We start from the raw sequence: 19,842 nt of genomic DNA on the forward strand, positions 1-19,842 counted from the left end.
AAACGCGTCTGTGCAAATAAAAGTTAACTTATGCATAGTGCGGCCTCCCTCTTACTTTACTTACTGTATACTGTCAAGTGACCAAACTACTGAGAGAAGTTATGGCAAGATAGCTAATCTAACATCGAACATACCTGGGTGGTATTTCAGGAAGGATTGATTGAGATAAACTCTAAACTCTAGGTTGTCTAAACTCGTGACGGCTAAACCTGAGCTGATGGTTCCAAATTAAGTTACGAATTAGTTTAATCAACCCTGTATTGGTTAACCTAGAGTTGTGCGCGTTCATGAACTTATGAAGACATCTACCCATATGACCTTTCGGCAAATTTGAGATTTGCACTGAAGGTCCGTATGGCCAAGAGGCCATTGAAGCTTATTTCCAATGTCCCTAAAACACAGGCACACAAATACAATCGCTAATCCGTCATGGATGTGTATTTCTTTGGAACGTGTATTTCTTTTTGAACAACTGCATTTAAACCCTCCGTTTACAAAATTGCTACACCTTTGAAATTATTTGGTAAGAGTATAATGCACCACTTTAAGTTCAATTTCACTGCTACTGATGCCCCTGCTGGAAGTCGTAAGTCAATGAACCTTTTCCAGACCCATTACATTACATTACATTTGGCTGACGCTTTTTAACCAAAGCGACTAACAACATGGTAAACAGTAAGTTTTTAGAACAATTCTCACAATTTTAGGACAGTTTAAAAAAACATTAGAGTACAGTAAGAATAAGTCGCCGGGTGAGTGCTGTTTTTAACAGTTACTTGTCAGTTTAAACGGCTGGTGAGTGCTAGGATCAGTAAGACTTGTTGTAAGTGTTGCTATGAGAGTAGATGTTCTCTAAAGAGCTGGGTCTTCAGGAGTTTTTGAAAGTGGAAAAGGATGTCCCTGCCCTTGTAGGAACTGGCAGTGTGTTTCACCAACGAGGAACAACAGATGAGAAAAAGTTTGATTGGCTTGAGCATACCGGGTGGTAGAGCTAGGCGTGGTTAGTCAGAGGGCCGCAGCGGTCTGGGAGGTAGTGTAAGTCTGTATGAGGGCATTCAAGTAGGTGGGAGCGGAACCGGAGACTACTTTGTAGGCAAGCGTTAGAGACTTGAATTTGATGCGGGCCGCCATAGGTAGCCAGTGTAGCTGGATGAGCAGCGGGGTAACATGTGCCCTTTTGGGTTGGTTGTAGACCAGGCGCGCCCAGCGTTCTGGATCATCTGAAGTGGTTTCACTCACGCAGGCTGGGAGACCTGTCAGGAGGGCATTGCAGTAGTCGAGTCGTGAGATGACTATTGCCTGAACCAGAAGTTGGGTAGCATCTTGAGTCAAGTAAGTCCTGATTTTCCGTATGTTGTAGAGTGCAAAACGGCATGCCCGGGTGACTGAGGCAACATGATCCGAGAAGTTTAGTTGGTTGTCAAGAACAACTCCTAGATTTCTTGCAGTCCTGGTCGGTGAAACAGACAGGGAGTCAAATTTGATGTTGATGTCGTGGTGTATGGTAGGTTTAGCTGGGATGACCAGCAGTTCAGTCTTTGAGAGGTTCAGCTGGAGGTGGTGTGCCTTCATCCATGTAGCTATGTCTGAAAGGCAATCCGAGATCCGTGCACTGAAACCAGGGGTCGTCAGGTGGAAAGGACAGATAGAGCTGTGTGTCGTCAGCATAGCAGTGGTATGAGAAGCCGCGGCTTTAACGGATAATCTGTCCCAAGGAGGTGGTGTAGATAGCAAAGAGGAGGGGGCCCAGCACTGAGCCCTGGGGGACCCCTGTGGTTAGATGGTGAGGTGCGGATAGCTGACCAAGCCATGATACGTTAAACGAGCGTCCTGTGAGGTAGGATTCAAACCAGACCCACTCCCAATTGTACAATTGTGAAGGTCAGGGTGTTCCCAGGCTAGAAGACATCATCTATTGAGAATCAAAACCATGAGTGAAAATGCCAAAACGAAGAGCATCGGAGGCGGAGCAGTAAGTTCTCCACGAGGCTTACGAGGAGAAGAAAGCTATAATAACAAAAAAGAGCATCTGCTAAGGAACGAGACCTTGCTTGGCAGAGAATAGCCTAACTGACCGCATAAATGCAAGTTTAGGACAGCCTATTAATGTCGAAAGCACAATATTAAATAAATCAGTAGACATTACGTATTGACTGCTTACTATGATGCTTTCTTGGACTATAGACTACCTTGTCACAGATTGAGTGCACAAACACTGAAATCTCTGAGAATCCCAAATGTCATGTATATTTTAAAGAGGGTTTTGCTGTGGGCCACATTAAACTTTGTTTGCGCTCCATCATCTGGATCAGGGTACGGGGTGATGAATGTCATGACATGGGTATCCTCTATCTCCCACAAGATACCCATCAAATTGTGTAATTGCACATACAGTAGGCCTATAGCACTAAGTTAGAGCCTTAATTAGCCTACCTGGATCTGATCATATTCCCATAATGTATAATGCACCCTGTTGAAATGTCTCAAATTAAATTCCTGGTACATTCTGGCATTGTGTACTGACCCTGGCCATTTCGCCTCCACATTTGTGATAAGATGTGAAGCATCATATATGAAATAGCAATTATTAAAATAAAAATGTGTTTTAAACATCAACACCATTAGGAGAGTATACAAAAAAATAAAAGTGGCCTATAGCCTATCCATTAGACCTACTTGGAAATGTACAATGTTGTGGAAACCTTTCCTATTGACATAATCTGTCTTGTTTATGGATGGTGCTTTAATGGGCACTTGCATCACATCATTGCAGCCAATGACGTTTGGAAAGTCTGAAATAGCCAATGTCCATTAATTGAAAGCTCACCAGTAAAGGTAATTTCGGTGTGCAAATTTGGAAAACTTAAAACAAGTGATGCTGACCTGCCAGTTGGTGAAACTCCACTTTAATGGTCCTCATGGGTTTCTGGTCACAAATGTTTCTCTTATGGACGAGCACATATAGGGGCCTGATATTTAAATTACACTTGTTTCCACCCACCACATTTATCAACAAACGTTTATTCTTACGCTGGAATTGGAGTGATACGAAGGTTTCATGAATCACACGTGAGCACACAGATCTACGCTGTTTTTTTACGCTCGGTTGATAAATGAGGGCCATTGTGCAGACATTTTTGCCCATTAACTAAGGTAGACTGCTGTTGTTCACAGCATTAAGCTATTTACAGTTACTGACATACTCTGAGTCTCTGGCCCTCTCTTAGAACCAGGCATAGTGAGCTGGCTCTCTGAAGAAAAGGTTTGGGGACCACTGCATTAGAATATTATTGTAGTAGTAGGCTAGCCTAAGGCAAAGCTACTTTTTGGCCCTGGAAATGTGTTGGGCAGTTTTTATGTAGGTGGTTAGGGACAATGTACAGAAATTTAAAAAAAATCACACAAAGACCGAAAAGGTGTGTGTTATCAAATGTTATGGGCCGATCTGGTCCAAAATGCCAGGGCCAATTTTTTGTTAAATTTTTTATTTTTATTTATTATTTTTTTTTGTCCCAGTCTGCCCCTGATCCCAATGGATTATGAAAAGCATTTTCCAAGACTCATTGGTGACATTTGAAGTTACAAACTTAGATAACACATGTGGAAACTAAAAACTCCGACCAGCACAATTAATTTAATTATTAGTTATCCAGGAATTCCGGGTGTAAAGCAGTGCTGCTGTAGCACCTGAAGCAGAGCCAAGATAGCTAATGAAAGGATGTAGGAGAAGGGAAAGAGAAAAGCTGCTCATATGCTGCTGTGGAGAGCAAACTGGTGCAGATGCAAGCAGAGATGTAGGCAAGTCTACAAACATGATCGAGGAAAGAAGTAAAGGGGCATTTTTATCAGTCATCAGGGAATATACAGGCATTGGATTTAATCCAGAATGCCTGAATGCCACACAGTATGTATATGAGTCTCATATATCTGCAACTTGTGGGGTTATGAATAAGTAGAAAATAATTTCATAAATTATATATACGCCCTTGTGTTCCCTTCGTTTTCGTTTCGTTTGGTCCCCATTTTGTTGGAAGTTAATCTAAAGTGGGTTGGAAAGACACTACGCTTCCTACAAGGACAAGACTGTAGTTTACCGCAGAGAACGTCTAATAAGGGTAGGGTGATTTCTGCATGACACATAATTCCCATTTCTTCTTGAAGCCGAAATAAATCTGAGAATGTTTATCGGACATGCTTGGTTTTTACTGCAGGTAGGCTACGTTAATCTTAAGTTATATCAATAGCCTAGAGTAGGTAAAATAATGTTACCGTTAGCATTGGTTGAGTGATGGAGGCCAATTTGATTATTGATGTATTTGTAGAAAACCATAAATGCGGTTATAGGCTACCAAGAAAATTGATAACAGCACTAATTGCATCTTCGACTGTCATCTCATTTGCTTATGACTAGAAAACCATCACGTAGCGAACGTGTTGTGTGGCTAACTCACTTACAGTAGCTCCTGCTACTAACAGGAGCTAAGTGAGTTAGCCACAACACGTTCGCTACGTGATGGTTTTCTAATGGAAAATATATAGGCTACCTGAAAGATAACCTGTCTATGATGCATCCTAAACACCGGGCTGGGACATTTAGCTCAAAGTCTCAAAAAGCATCTGAGTCAACGTTCATTCCCAAACACCCATATAGGCTACTTCAATCCTCTATTTTCAAAGGTGATTCAAGTAAGGAAGAGCATGGCTCAAAGTAAAGTAACTAGGACTGAAACTACATAAATTCGTCAAAGTGAATAATTTGTGTCAACTCGCCGCAATGTAGATTTATTAATGCACCCGTGATCTACATCATCATTTGTTGCACGTGCTACAAAAATCATTCTTTGCGATGGATGATTTAGTACCAACAAAGATTCGGACTGGGAACAAAATTCGGCCCTGGCAATTTTCTTCTGGACCGGCCCACCACTAGACCGACGAACCCCCAGTAGGCCTATTATGCTGAAGCAACACTTCATAAACTGAACCCAAACATTAAACATTTAGATTTTAGATCTATAGCCTATAATCACAATAACACGGGGGTCCGGGGGTGTCTCTCCGGGATCTTTTTAATTCTGGTTGCTAATCACACCATTTTAAAGTGATTTGAGAAGGACAGGATTCAGGGATAGGCAAGACAGTCCTTTTTTCTGTCTGTCTCACGTCATGTTACCTCATGCATTAAATCACGTCACTGCTTGACTAAAAAATATAGGCTACTGAACATGGACATAGTCATAGTTGACAGAAATTACGTTTTGTTGTAAACACAACCACAGCCTTAATTTGGTGCAAATCTCCTTTACTTTGGTTATAGTCCGCGATTCACATTAACTGTAGGCTATCACCACAAGTGTATAGCCTACTAAACGTTTTTGCCCAAGTTTGTTTGCCATCGTCACATTTTGCAAAATTAGGCTACCTTCGTTACGAACCTACGCGAATCGCGATTGATTGTGCATTTAATGTAACACTCGGTGGAGAGACTTCCACTTTCCAAGTTTCACTTTCACTGTTGTTGTGAGCTAAAAGGCTAGGCCTACTATATGGGAAATACTTTGAAGTTCCTTTTGAGTAGGATCAGCTCCAAAAATGAATGGATTTTCTTTAACCTGTGCTACACTTTTCCACCAAGTTGTGCGAAAATGGTAGACTACCCGTAGTTTTTTTATGTTGACAGAACCGCACTAGCCTACATGGTGCAGTAAATGGAAGCTCTTGGTAGCGCGTGCAACTAACGTCTATAAAAACAATATATTTATGGAATAAAACTAGACCTCTGGTTGCTGTTTACGGTTAAACTGTGATGATGTGAACACCAGCCAGCGGAGGGCACCTACTAGCTACCATGCACTCGTAGGCTATATTTCCCCACAAACCTAGCGGCTGTTTGGACAAATCCACTTGAGGGGTGGGGCAGGGGGGCGCGATCGTAACACACTGAATCTGTCATGAAGAGGCCAAAATGATTGACCTGTCACCCCTCAAGCCAAATGGATGCAACTGCATTTATAGGCTAGGCCTATGCCTACATGATGGGCCGCATAGGCCTAGTCTAAATAACTTTAAAAAAAAAAATATTCCCGGAGGTCACCGGCCCACATGTGGACCGGCCCACCGGGCATTTGCCCGGTTTTACAGATTACCAGTCCGAGCCTGGACTCAGGTTGCATCCAAACAGGAATATGCAGTCCGAGCTGTACTCTAATCAGAAATGCAGAAAATAAATGAAAGAGTGTTATGTTCTTTTTTACCAGATCTTGAGAAAGATCCACAGTGAAGTGTTCATGAGAAAAAGGACTAATTTCACTCCATTAAACATTGTCAACTTTCTCTTCTGTTCATGCAGGAGCCAGTCAAATCACGGGCACCCCAGCTCCATTTAGAATACCGCTTCTACAAAACTCTTGGCAGCTCAGGTGAGGTCACTAGCACAGATCTACTATTAAACAATCTACTGCTGTCAATCAGGTGATGTTGGTACTGTGTATAGTCTGATTTTAATCTGCTGAATAGGCTATTCACTCAGATGATACTGATGTTGTAAATGTATAGAATACCATCCAGTTTGGCTAAAACCGTGTTGTTTGAACTTACATTATCTCGCCTTCTCAGGCTTCATGTCCACACGGATTTATAAAAAACAGATATTTTCCCTCATATTTCAAAATAATTCCGTCCACACAGATGTGCAAAAACACAGGGTACCCTTGGGGGTCTTAAAAGTATTGAAAAAGTCTTACATTTAATATTGTCAAATTAAGGCCTTAAAAATATTGAATTTCATTAACAAAGTCTAATTTTGTCCTTTCGTAAAATGAATGGTTACCGTAACATCAATAATGTTGTAAATCCCTTGGGGAAAATATGCATCTCTTCAGAAAATAAACAAACTATCGCTTCTATTTTGAAACTTGTGTTCATGGTTCTCATCCCTCAGTCATTCAGCCAGCAGCGTGGCCTATTGGTTAGGGCTTCGGGCTTGTAACCGAAGGGTTGCCGGTTGGATCCCCGACCCAGTAGGAAAAATGTGGGCGGGTGAAGTGGTTGAGCACTGCTCTCCCATGCCCACATCCACGGCTGAAGTGCCTTTGAGCAAGGCACCTAACCCCTCACTGCTCCCCGAGCGCCGCTGTAGCAGGCAGCTCACTGCTCTGGGTTAGTGTGTGCTTCACCTCACTGTGTGTTCACTGTGTGTGTTTCACTAATTCACGGATTGGGATAAATGTAGAGACCAAATTTCCCTCACGGGATCAAAAGAGTATTATACTTATACTTATTCACACCATTCTAAAGTGAAAGTGTGCAAACGCAGGTGTGTCTGAAATGTCAGCTGGAAAAGTGATGTGAGCCGATCAGGAAAGATGTCTAGTGATGTCACAGGTGGGATAGCTGAAACTTGAGAATTAAATATTAAAAACTAGTAAAAAACAAGTAAATTAGCATAGCAATGTAGCAGCATGTTCTTCTACTGTTGTGAATGTTATCAATGTTAGACTGCTATCCTTATGTTGTCATTTTTTGCATGTGAAAAAATAGACATGGGCTACTGTGTTCAACTGTTACAGTTGACTGCTACAACGAGTTTCTGTGATGAAGAATACATCAAGTTTTAACAATTTAGATGGGCAAAAGGTGGAGCAAATTCAGACAACATTAACAGAGAACTTGATTAGTATAGTAAAGGATAAGGTGAATAAAAGATGAATTGCTCATTAACTGGCATGTGTCATTCCAAGACAAACGCAAAGATGATTGGCATGATGTAGTCTTTAAGAAACTTTCAAAATAGCTTCATCTGGAATATTCATTTCTCCAGGGCACAGTTTTACATGTGAACACTGTTTTAACAACATGGCTAACTAGCACAATCTGCAAATAGCCTAGGCTGCAGGTTAAAACATTTCAAATCAACTTTACAAATGCAAGCCTAGTCTACCCTATTTTATTTTGATAATGATCGCCTGAAAAAGTGTCAGTGTCAAGCAAGTTTTTGTTATCTGATTCCAACAAATATGCATATATTATCATGCTTACTCTATTATGCTATGCTAATAAGTATCCATAAGGGCTATGACATCTTCAAAAATGCCTGATGATTCAGGCTCAGAAATTGTCTTTGTTGTAAGGCCTGAAAAAAAACCTCATGTAGATTGCACACACCCAAATGATATTTTATGTGAAGAGTAGCCTTTATATATAATTGGTATGATATTCCTTACTCCTTAAGCACCCCCCTATACACCCACAAACACAGTGCCACCAAAGTAGGCGTTTCAGAAAGTTTTCGAAAATCTCCTCTTTGGCCAGAGTTTTTGAAAATAATTTTCATGTGGACGAAAAGCCAACATGCATAAAAAAATCACTGAAATGCCTCCGACACAAATGCTTAAGGATGACATAGAAGGGAAAACTGTTTTTATGAGTATTAAGCTAACGTAAATGGGGTTGTTTCCTCCTTCATATGCAAATCTTGGCCTGGGAAATTACCTCTTAAAACAAGTGAATCTTAACAAAGACAGACTGTGACACAAATACAGAATCTGATATAAACCAACTCACTCTTCACTACTCCCCTACATGTTATGTTACCACTTCGAGTTAGAGGTTGAGGTAGAAAACTCTGGAGCCTATTGTTTTTTTTTTTTAAGTATATTTTTTTGGGATTTTTATGCCTCTAATGATAGGACAGTGAAGAGTGACAGGAAGCGAATGGAAGAGAGAGCAGGGGTGGGATCCAGAAAGGACCACAGGGCGGGAATCGTACCCGGGTCGCCGGCGTACGGTGCAGGTGCCCCACCCAGTTGTGCCACAGCTGGGGCCCTGGAGCCTATTGTGAACCATCTTTGACTGCAAGGCAGTCAATCAGCGTAAAACAATGAACATGAAGGGGACTAAAAATTGCTGAAATGGGCCATTTTATTCCCCAGTCTAATTATAAGGTTGTAAATGGGCTTGTAAAATGGCATCTGAGCATGTGGTTGCATACCTTCTTCAACATCAAAGAACAAGGTAACAGCAATACTAATTAACAACTAGAGAATGGAATTCCAGAGAATTACCGGAGTATGAAAATGCAAAAATGGCTGCTAAGTAAATTTGCTAAAAATGCTAAGTAATTACATTTGTAAAAATGTCCATGCACTGTAACTAGAAACACAATTCCCAAGGAATTACCAGTGCATGAAAATGCAAAAAATATGATGTAAAATGTAATGACGTCACTTTTCAGGACCAATGAGGGAACTGAAAGTGGTTAAAGGAAATCATGGAGCTTTCCACACGCTGTTGGAAATATAACAATTGATTATAGAACCCCTGTCAACCTACTAAATCTGACTCCGCTTAATATGGAAAAGTTTCAGTTCAATGCAATATCAATATCCGTAGTAGGTTGATATACCCACAATATAGGCTGTTAAAGAGAATGCCTAACTTATTTTCTTATGACACACGTTTAGTTCTAGGAATAATGTTACGTAGGTCTAGTAAGTAAGTAAGTAGTAAGTAGTAAGTACTCAGAAAGGCTATGCGGATCAGAGCATAACAATTTATTTGTCAGATATAAGCTACTCATATAAACACATTATAGAAAGTACATCTAAATGAATACTATGAAAGTTACCAAAACAGGTTAAGGAATATTTAGGAGATCATACAAAACAAGCAGAGAAATGAACATACCCGGCTCAGAAGATGATGACTACACACCGAAGTGGTGCGGGAGGATCTGGCTACAGAACTCCTAGAATAATGTGTGAACTTCTCTTAAATAGGCTACCTAGTTTGTGATTGATACATAGGGATCACATGATGAGTTGTTGATGGGGCTTGAGACCATTGTTGTAGTGAGAGTGAATCAATCAAGACATGACAAGGTATACATTTGATTACATTTCCCGTTCCATGTTCCTGTGGACATGTGACAAGCATGTGACAGTAGGCCCACACTTAGTAGCTGATCATAGTCCATATATGATTGAAAGGATTATCATGAGCCTAGGAATTAGGATCCTTACAAGCTTAAATATATTGTTTCTGAAGTTCATTTGCTGCGCCCTCGCAGTACTTCAGCAGCTAAGGCTGTGTGGTCGCATCCCCTTTCTCACAGTTTTCCCAAATATTAACAAATTAGCCCTCAAGGGGAGTAGGAGGCTATAGTGGCCCCTCCTCCAGTGTCATGGCTCTGACGAACTCTCATGTGTGCAGGGGAGACGTGCAGTAGGCCCTCAAATAAAATATCAATATAGCTGCAAGCAGCAATGAAGGGGCCAAGCAGGTAGGCCGGAGTAACCATGTCAACGAAATGCTGTTGGCTCAATGCTGCAATCAGACGTATGGCCATAAGCTGTCAAAGCAAGTTTCACGTCTAGCACGTCAAAAGTTACAAGGCAAAATGCATTTTTGCTAATTGCAGTGACCCTAGAGGTCAAAGGTCACAAAATTTCTTCGGCATTCACCTGATGGGGTCATGAGTCCATGTACCAAGTTTGGTTTTGATACATGCAACGATTGCTGAGATATGAGCTCACTTCCTGTTTGGCGGCTTCGCCACAAATTTCGATTGTATGTGACGGGCGAACGCTTCTATCAATTGTTACAGAAATAAATGAAGTGACAAGGAAGGTCTGAAGATGGTCTGTGCCAATTTTGGTGAAGATCAGATGAAATTTGTGACCTGTGCGAAATTGTTGGTGTTTTTGATCAAATCAAATATGGCGGCCGAATAAATTATATTGATGTGACAAGTTGCCCTCAGTTGACCTAAGGACCTTTCACAGTATTACCAGAGACTTTCTAATGTGGAGACACAGCACTCAAAAAATACTCCATAGAAATGCATGGGGCTAGTTTGTCACGCCAATATGGCCGTTGTCTACACCCTTTATCCCACCCTTTCCTCGGCAAAACGTCAACATGTGAATACATTGAGCCAATCATGTGGTGTGATGTGAATACATTGAGCCAATTATATGGTGTGTTGTGAAGACATCATGCCAATCATGTGTTGTGATCTCGCCGCTGGAGCAAGACTGGTGTCGTGAAGCCTTGCGCACGCGCAGTTCGACCCAAAGACTGTGCCCGATGAGTGCCCATAAAACGTTGGTATATGGCCGCCGAGTGGAGGGACTTGCCTAAAAGGACTTTGGTATTACCAGACACCACTAGTACAATTTAATTCTAAGCACACCAGCAGCTACAGGCCAAAAGGCATGTTTGTGAATTGCAGCGCCCCCTAGAGGTCAAAGGTCACCAAATTTCTTGAGGGTCCTCCTGATGGGGTCATGAGTCAATGTACCAAGTTTGGTTTTGATACATGCAAGGGTTGCTGAGATATGAGCTCACTTCCTGTTTGCCGGCTTTGCCGCAAATTTTGATTGGCTTTTACGGGCGAACGGTAATACTTCCGAAGACAAAAAGTGATAACTTTTGTGAGGCTTGTTCTGAAGATGATCTGTGTCAAATTTGGTGGGAATCAGAGAAAGTATGTGACCCCTGATACATTTTAAGTGTTTTTGATGAAATCCAAAATGCCGGAAAATCCATCAAGGCGGAAAATGACGTCATAGGGTGCGTTGAACTCGGCTTGGTCCAAGGATTCCAACAATACCTGACTTTTGAAAATCGGACCAACAGGTCAAAAGTTACGTGCATGAACGCACGTCCAACTTTGGCCTGTTGGTGGCGCTAGAGAGTTCGAGTTGCCGACATGAAACTTGGTGACATGAATCATGGGACCATCCCCAATCAGTGTGCCAAATTTCCCAACTTTTTACCATACGGTTCTATGGGCTGCCATAGACTCCCATTGCATATAATAATAATAATAATAGGAAAACGTAGAAACACAATGAGGTCCTCGCAGCTTCACTGCTTGGCCCCCAATTACAATGTGTGTTGGGTCCTCCTCACATGGAAGATCTAACGTTCCATTTCAGTGGAGCGTTTTAGAGGATTGTTCAAATTCGACAGAGACAGGAGAGAAAGGGTGCATTGTGCCCAGTTCAGTTGTTCAGAGTTTGGTGATCAGTTTGGAGGGGATGATGGTGTTGAATGCTGAACTGAAGTCAATGAACAACATTGTCATATAGTTGGAGGGCAGGGGACAAGGTGGAGTGAAGTGTGGGACAGGGCGGAGTTGAGATGGCATCCTCCGAAATCCTGTTCTGACGGTAGGCGAATTGAAAGGGATCCAGTGATGGTGGTAAGCAGGTCTTGAGGTGAGCTAGGACCAGCCTCTCGAAGCACTTCATGATGATGGGGGTGAGTGCAACTGGACGGAAGTCATTAAGGCTCATTTCAGTGGAGTGTTTTGGCACCAGCATGATGGAGGTGGTTTTGAGAGACACGGGGACAGCTGCTTGGGCTAGCGACAAGTTGAATGTCAGTCCAAACCTCAGCTGAGGACGCGTCCAGGGATGCCATCAGCCTTACATGCATGAGCATCACCTGATCTGAAGGCAATGTCGCATGCCTTCAGCAGGAGTCAGACCTCACTGTTTACCCATGGCTTCTGATTAAGGAAAGTGGTGTTTGAGAGTGGTGACACTGTTGATGTTGGAGTTGATACAGTCCAGAATGGAGGAGGCGTATGAGTCAATGTCCATGTTGGAGTCATGGGTGGCCTGAGTGGCAAACACTCAAATTGATGACATCCTGTAGGTCTATAGGGCTGTCATGATTTCGTTTTTTTTCGGCGATAGAAATGACAACACAACCTCGAACTTCGAGTAGAATTAACGATGCGGCCACACCCCCAATGTCACCTCCAGCATGCATGCCAAGAGGGGGGAAAAAACACACACACACAAAAAAAACACGTAACTTCCTTGGAAAGTTTAGAATGGGTGTGCTGGTGATCCACAAATTCAGAATCACATTTCACAAATGAAATTTTAGGTTTTATAAATGGCATTTTATTTACAAATGCAAATCCATATTTGTAAAAATCAATATACGAGTTACAAATATGATTTTTTTTTATTTGTAGATATCAAAACACACATGCAAATCAAGAAATATTTGTGGATCCCCCTCTGCGCAAATACAAATATTATTGAGACAAATTTAGCTCCATAAAGAAGTGACCACCAACAGCAGTGTATCTTGTGATATATAGTATGTATTAATCAACAACCTGCTTCTTGTAATCTCTCTCATTCTCACAGTAGAAGGTCTGCCCCAGGTGTTCTACTTTGGACCTTGCGGAAAATACAATGCCATGGTTCTGGAGTTATTAGGCCCAAGCCTTGAAGACCTTTTTGACCTGTGCGATCGAACATTCTCACTCAAAACTGTCTTGATGATTGCCGTTCAACTGGTCAGTTGATATGTATTGCAAAAATGAATGGTAATCAGTTATGGATGTACTTGTGGGGAGTTGCTTTTAAATTATTATCATTTTCATTGCTGCAGATTTCAACTGCAGATTTCCCCTTATTTTTCAGCCAGAAAATTAACACAACCATATTCTGTTCATTTTCTCACCTTTTCTCTACTTGTTTTTACTGCATGATTTATTCCACAGATTGCGCGTATGGAATATGTACACTCGAAGAACCTCATCTACAGGGATGTTAAGCCTGAGAACTTCCTCATTGGGCGGCAGGGGATCAAAAAGGAACACGTTATTCACATCATAGACTTTGGTCTAGCCAAAGAGTACATTGATCCTGAAACAAAAAAACATATTCCATATAGAGAGCACAAGAGCTTAACTGGCACAGCCCGATACATGTCAGTAAATACACACTTGGGAAGAGGTAAGGAAATGTGATTGATCCACAAATTTACAAAATCAGTTTGCTGAATTGTTTTGCAAGGTTTTACCTTGCATTGAGTATTTGTTAAGATGTCTACATATACACCAAAAGATTAATTTGCTGTCTGCATGTCCTTTATAGAACAGAGTCGCCGAGATGACCTGGAAGCACTGGGTCACATGTTCATGTACTTCCTTCGTGGGAGCCTCCCTTGGCAAGGGCTGAAGGTAGAGTAGAATATCACAGAATCATTAAAAGTTAACTAAACTGTTGAATATTATTACTTTAATGATGGGTGTGATGTCTACAGGCTGACACATTGAAAGAACGATACCAGAAGATTGGGGACACAAAGAGGAACACTCCCGTAGAAGTTCTCTGTGAGAATTTTCCAGGTAATGGTTTTCTTAAGAGAATGAAATATTGTTTGCCTTGAGCCCGCACTGTTATTTACTCGTTGTCAGAAAAAAACAGAATGGCAAAAATCTAGTCTTAGTTCTGCATTCTGTTATATGTTGCCATGGGCCCAGGGTGTCCGCGGGGTTGTAAAAAGTATTAAAAAGTAGTAAATTAAATTAGCCAAATTTAAGGCCATTTAAAAGTATTAAAAAGTAATAAACGTCATCTGATGAGATATTACATTTTCGAACCACTAACTATGATGTTTTCCATTTGTGTTAAGTGCAGGCTTATCTCCTAAAATTCGTGTGAATTTATTTATGTTATATTAATTATATGTGCGAGTAGGACCTGAGCGATATGTCAGTGTGCGTTCACGGTAAAAACTTTTAGCGCCCCCTCAAACTCAAAATGGATATACAACTGCCTAAACTTGTTGCCAAAAGTTCGCTACCATTGACGATGTTGTGGGAAATTTTATTTTTTCGGACATTTGGTTAGAGGACTCGAGATTCAAAGACTGGCTTAGGCTAGTTGGCAACAGCCAAGAGGCTTATTACCACGTCTGTAAAAAGACAATAAATGCCCCTGGATGGGAGTGAATGCCGTCAGGTCACATATGGAATCTACCAGAGACGTTTTTCTACCGAAGAGTCGACTGCCTGGCTCATCGGCCACGTAGGGCTACTGTCTCCACATAAATATGAGTCATTGAAGCTATCAGTATGTCTACGCTACCAGCTGTCATTGTCATCCAAATAAGTAATCATTTGCGCCATCGCGTTTTCAATGACAGGCTGTAAGAGCAGCAGACATAGCCTAAACTAGGCCTAGCCAGAGAATGTCTAATAAGCATACAGTACATACAGTATCACAATAACCCATTTTCAAATTAAAAGTCCCCATGAAGGCAGAAGGCCTTTTCATTCAAACAAATATATAATTAAATGAAATGGGGGGAAAAACAAGAATATAACATGTAAACATATGCACATGTTATAAGGGGTTATTTGCAATGCGCTACCCCTGCCTTGACTACAGAATAGAGGTTAAATATAGGCCTTCCAGTGTTGCTTTGTTAAGGCTATAAGATGAGGTTTAGGCTATAAGATTTAACATTTTCTACCCTCAGTAAATGTCATGTTAAGGTTAGTTTAACAGGTGTTACCTTTACATTATTCAAAGCTTGCTCAGGAGCTATAGGGTTACTCCCTTGATGTAGTATGTGATGAGATCAAAGTCCCAATAGATTGCTTAAAATGAGTTGAATAGAAGAACCTGTGTAGGTTTGTATAGGCTGTATTGTAATACGCTATCAATATATTATAATATAATATATTTTAAGTCAATTTGTCAAATAGTTTCCACAAAATTCCCCAGAAGTCACCATTTAAGGGGTTATTTTTCAAAATTTTCATCACAGGGAGCATGCAGGCCCAAAAGTATTTTATCACATGAATGTGATACCTTGACTGGCAAATTATATGAGACAGCAAGGGTGTGTCTGTGTACTGCGTATGGTCGTGGGCCTTTTTAGAAGAAAGTCCAGTATACCTTTTCTGATTTTCATTTGTCATTGTGTCTTGATTGAGATAGAATGATAGTGAAAGAAAGAGTGTAGTGCTGGAGAAGCGGTGTGTGCTCTTCCACATACAGTAACAATGAAATAACTTTTTTTTATCTTGGGTTAGGATTAAATAACAAATAATTGTGTATAGACGAGTGTTTTTATTGAAGCAAAAAAGGAACAAAGTAGGCAGTAACTGTAATAATAGATACTTGATTTGAATTGTAAGCATTGCTACACTTTCTTACTCAGAAAGTTAAGTAACAAAAATGACAGTAATCTGTTACTTTATAATTAGTTACCCCCAACACTGAATTTCGAAAGGTTGCTGCTAGTTGCAGCTCGAAGTCGTGTTGGTATTAAACAATATTGTGAAGGTATTAAAAAAAGGTATTAAAAGGTATTAAATTCAACTTAAGAATTTCTGTATATACCCTGGGGCCCTGTCCACATTAACCCGGGTAAATGTAAATACGCATATGGTTTTAACAATCTCCATGGACATTATCATCTTTGTATTTCAAAAGCTATGCGTCCACACTAGAACACTTTAATGCCATTGAAGTATTAGTTGGTGGTGGTGTTGGGAACACTCAGGGCCGCATCATGACAGTCTAAAACGCATTGTCACTGGCAAATAGTTTAAACAAATTTCGGGGTTTGTCCAGTCCATATTGGGTGTGGTTTAGTTATGAAATGTTATGTAGTGACCAGCGCATGGCATGACAATAGGTTACCATCAAAAGAATTGGCTGGAAAAAGGAGGAGTTGCTTACATCTCGTGACAGTGCGTCTTCAGCTGTGCTTCATAATTGCCTCTCCGTCATTGCCAATTTGCAAATAATGGTAAATAACTATTCATCATTTGTGAATGAGAGAAGCATGGTGTGTTGTGTACCCGCCTATATCACTGTTGAGAATGCGCTCTTAAAATAACATATAGCGATTTTTAGACAATGCGGCAGATCCCTCCTCAGGTTGTTAGTTGCCACACCCCTTGGTGTGTTGTTCAAAAAATAGACGTGCAAAATAACAATTTAAACATTGTGCCAGGAAAATAACCTATTTTCCGCCATGTGCCAGGTCAAAAATAGGGCCCTCAATTTCAAACATTTGATAAACAATGGATTTTCTTGAGTGGAATCAACAAAAATAGCACACAGGGGCGGGTGGTATGCAGGGTTCTATTGGAAACCGTGTAATCCAAGCAATCAAACGTCGGAAGCTGAATGTGCCTACAGTGCTGTGACATCTGATTTTTAAAAAACATTTATTTTTTTGAGCGACACTTAATACTTTACTTAATAAATTAGCCTTAGTGCATGACACAAATGTCCCCAAAAGTGGGTTTGACTATGACTTTGGGGCTAAATTCTCAGAATATTTCTCTGAACGCTATGTATCTCTGGAGTATATCTCTGCATGATGACACATTGCATCTGGTTGCTTTGTAATTTTACATCCTATTAAGTCCCCATTCCAAATGAAATGGATTGCATGAAAAGTGACTTTCTTAGTTACGCCACTGTTTTATGTAATATCTCCTGAGCACATTGAAGGATCTTCATTAAACCTGTCACACTTAATCACCTTCAAGACCAGATGGACTGATTAGGTTTTCAAGATCAAGATCCAACTCACTGTCTGTACAATATATCCATAGCACTTTCAAGGATCTTCATCAAGCCTAAATACACAAAGTATTGTTCAACCTTTTTATTTTTTATTTCCATGGTTAGACTAATGCTTAGACTGTACAATCTGTACAATCTACAAACTGTACAACATTCTTCTGGGCAAGGTACATAGTGAAACTGGCAGTCACTAACAGCTATCCATAATAGGAAGATGTCAACAGATGGCTAATGGTCTCAACTGGCTTTTCCAGAGGAGATGGCTACCTACCTTCGCTATGTGAGACGGCTGGATTTCTTTGAGAAACCAGATTATGAATACCTTCGGACCTTGTTCACAGAATTGTTTGAACGAAAAGGATATGCCTTTGATTACACGTATGACTGGGTCGGCAGACAGATTGTAAGTACTTATCTGTAAATAAATATTGTGTACTTATCTGTAAAAAATGGTGCAACACAGTGTCAACATACCTACTACATTTACTAGCTCATTAAAAAAAACAATGAACATGTGCATCATTTTGGACATTTCTGTTCTTTCTAAAAGAAATGAGAATGTTAAAGCAATGGTTCGGAGTGAATTTCACCCTAGGGTCATTTGCACGATGACTGCGAGCCAAACACATCCCCAGAGCTTTTTTCCCTTGGTCGAGTTCGCGCCATCAGTCTATGTATCAGCCCAATGGCTTAGCGTGAGCACTTTTGGAACCAAAAGCTTCTGGGGGTGCGTTTGGCTCGCGGTCATCGTGACCTTAATGACCTTAGGGTGAAATTTATGAAAGTTGGTCAGTTCTATGAAAAAATTGGTCCAAGGAAATACTCGTAAATACAACCCTTGCAGCAAACAGATTTAAAAATGAAAGATATTTTTATGCATTGTTACTTTTCATTCAAAGCATTTAGAAATTGTAAACTCTGTGGTTATAATATGTGCAAAAACATTGAACACCCTTTTTGAACTGAATATGGACTTGTTAGGCAATTTTTAACTTGTGTACTACTGCATGTCTGGCGGGCAGAAAGCTCAGCTAAGTCCTTCATAGGACTCAAAAGACCTACATCAAGATTTAGCTAACACAGATGTGGTGGCACACTATTCCACTGTGCAGTGTTGCCTGCACAAACAGGATCTACTAATTAGGTAAGGCAAGGCAAGTTTGTTTGTAAAGCACAGTTAATTTACATTGGTAAATCAAAATGCTTTACAAATGAGCAGATAAAAGAAGAGATTAAAAAGTTAAAGGGCAGTATGAAAGAAATACATCATTAAAAAGAAAGTTTGAAAAAATAAGCTATGTGAATAAAAATGAGTCTATTTGGCCAGTTAACAAAACACAACAATCAAAGGGAAGCTATGCAAAGTAAATTAGTGGCCGAGATTCTTTTTTATAAAGATGAAATAAATCACTTCAAATTATATCAACACACACGTATATGTATGTATGTATGTGTGTGTGTATATATATATATATATATATATATATATATATATATATATATATATATATATATATATATATATATATATATATATATATATATATAATAAAAAAAAAATCCTTATTATGGGCCCGAGCACTGGAGGAAGGTACAAAGGCCTATTGTTTTTGTAAGGATTATTATTGTTGTTTAGTAGTTTATTTTCTCGTAGATTTTTTGCGGTGGTTCCCATGGGCAAAAACTCATGAAATTTAACACACACATCAATTGTCACCTTAAGAACTTAGGGATAAAACCTTGGCCCCGGGTGTGGCCCAGGAACATCCCCTCCCATCCCCACTCCTCTGTAGGTAGGCTGAAATCAATGGTTTCTATAGAAGAAAACTTATGACATTTGGCACACATATTATCCTTAATAGTCTCTACTCAGGGACAGAGGTTTGGGCCCAGATGTGGCCCAGGGGTTCCATAGCGCCCTTTTATGTCACCTTATGAGCCTAAGGTGATCACACAACCCCTCCTTGCTGCTTTGTCGCTTACATGCTGCTGTCGCCTCCATGCTGCCTTTTGTTTTGAGGACGCATGTGGCGATGCGATTGCTACTGTACATTGCGACGCATGCGGCGATTGCTACATTTTTTTTTTTTTCTGCTACATATTAAGGCCTGTTTACAGTGTGTTTTAGCCGGGTTTTCGCCTGGAAAACTCTGTAGAAATCTGGAACCCTATTGAACAAAGTTAAACTGAGAGAGTTCACAGACACCAGAATGAATGAGTTCACAGTAACATTCATCAGGCAGTAATACAGTATGTTCCGTTCACGTTTGCCCAAAATATGAACGAGTTCATGAACTATCGTTCAATGAACGCGTTCAGGCATAACACTGACTATATAAGCATATGTCGTGCTATTACATGAAACAGCTTTATCTGTGGTGGTAGTAGTACTATATTTTACCCTGCAGAAAACATCCATTCACATGTACAATGCCATCAATCAGGGAGTAATTACCCAATTGCAGGGAGTGAAAATGTG

General features: G+C 40.4%; 1 protein-coding gene across 5 annotated transcripts in view; it reads left to right on the plus strand.

The window, feature by feature from the left end:
• csnk1g1 (casein kinase 1, gamma 1) overlaps positions 1–19,842 on the plus strand; it is a 70,953-nt gene that overhangs the window by 38,680 nt on the left and 12,431 nt on the right. For 3 of the 5 annotated variants that reach the window (XM_048263398.1, XM_048263397.1, XM_048263400.1), the window contains 6 exons: positions 6,350–6,419; positions 13,170–13,321; positions 13,529–13,763; positions 13,905–13,990; positions 14,074–14,158; positions 17,618–17,766. In XM_048263398.1, coding sequence (XP_048119355.1) covers positions 6,350–6,419; positions 13,170–13,321; positions 13,529–13,763; positions 13,905–13,990; positions 14,074–14,158; positions 17,618–17,766 — 777 coding nt within the window. The remainder of the gene's footprint in view (positions 1–6,349; positions 6,420–13,169; positions 13,322–13,528; positions 13,764–13,904; positions 13,991–14,073; positions 14,159–17,617; positions 17,767–19,842) is intronic. The other 2 variants (XM_048263399.1, XM_048263401.1) reach the window with 1 other exon arrangement.

The sequence above is a fragment of the Alosa alosa genome, chromosome 14, assembly GCF_017589495.1.
Source record: "Alosa alosa isolate M-15738 ecotype Scorff River chromosome 14, AALO_Geno_1.1, whole genome shotgun sequence".
In the NCBI taxonomy this organism is placed as follows: Eukaryota; Metazoa; Chordata; class Actinopteri; order Clupeiformes; family Clupeidae; genus Alosa; species Alosa alosa.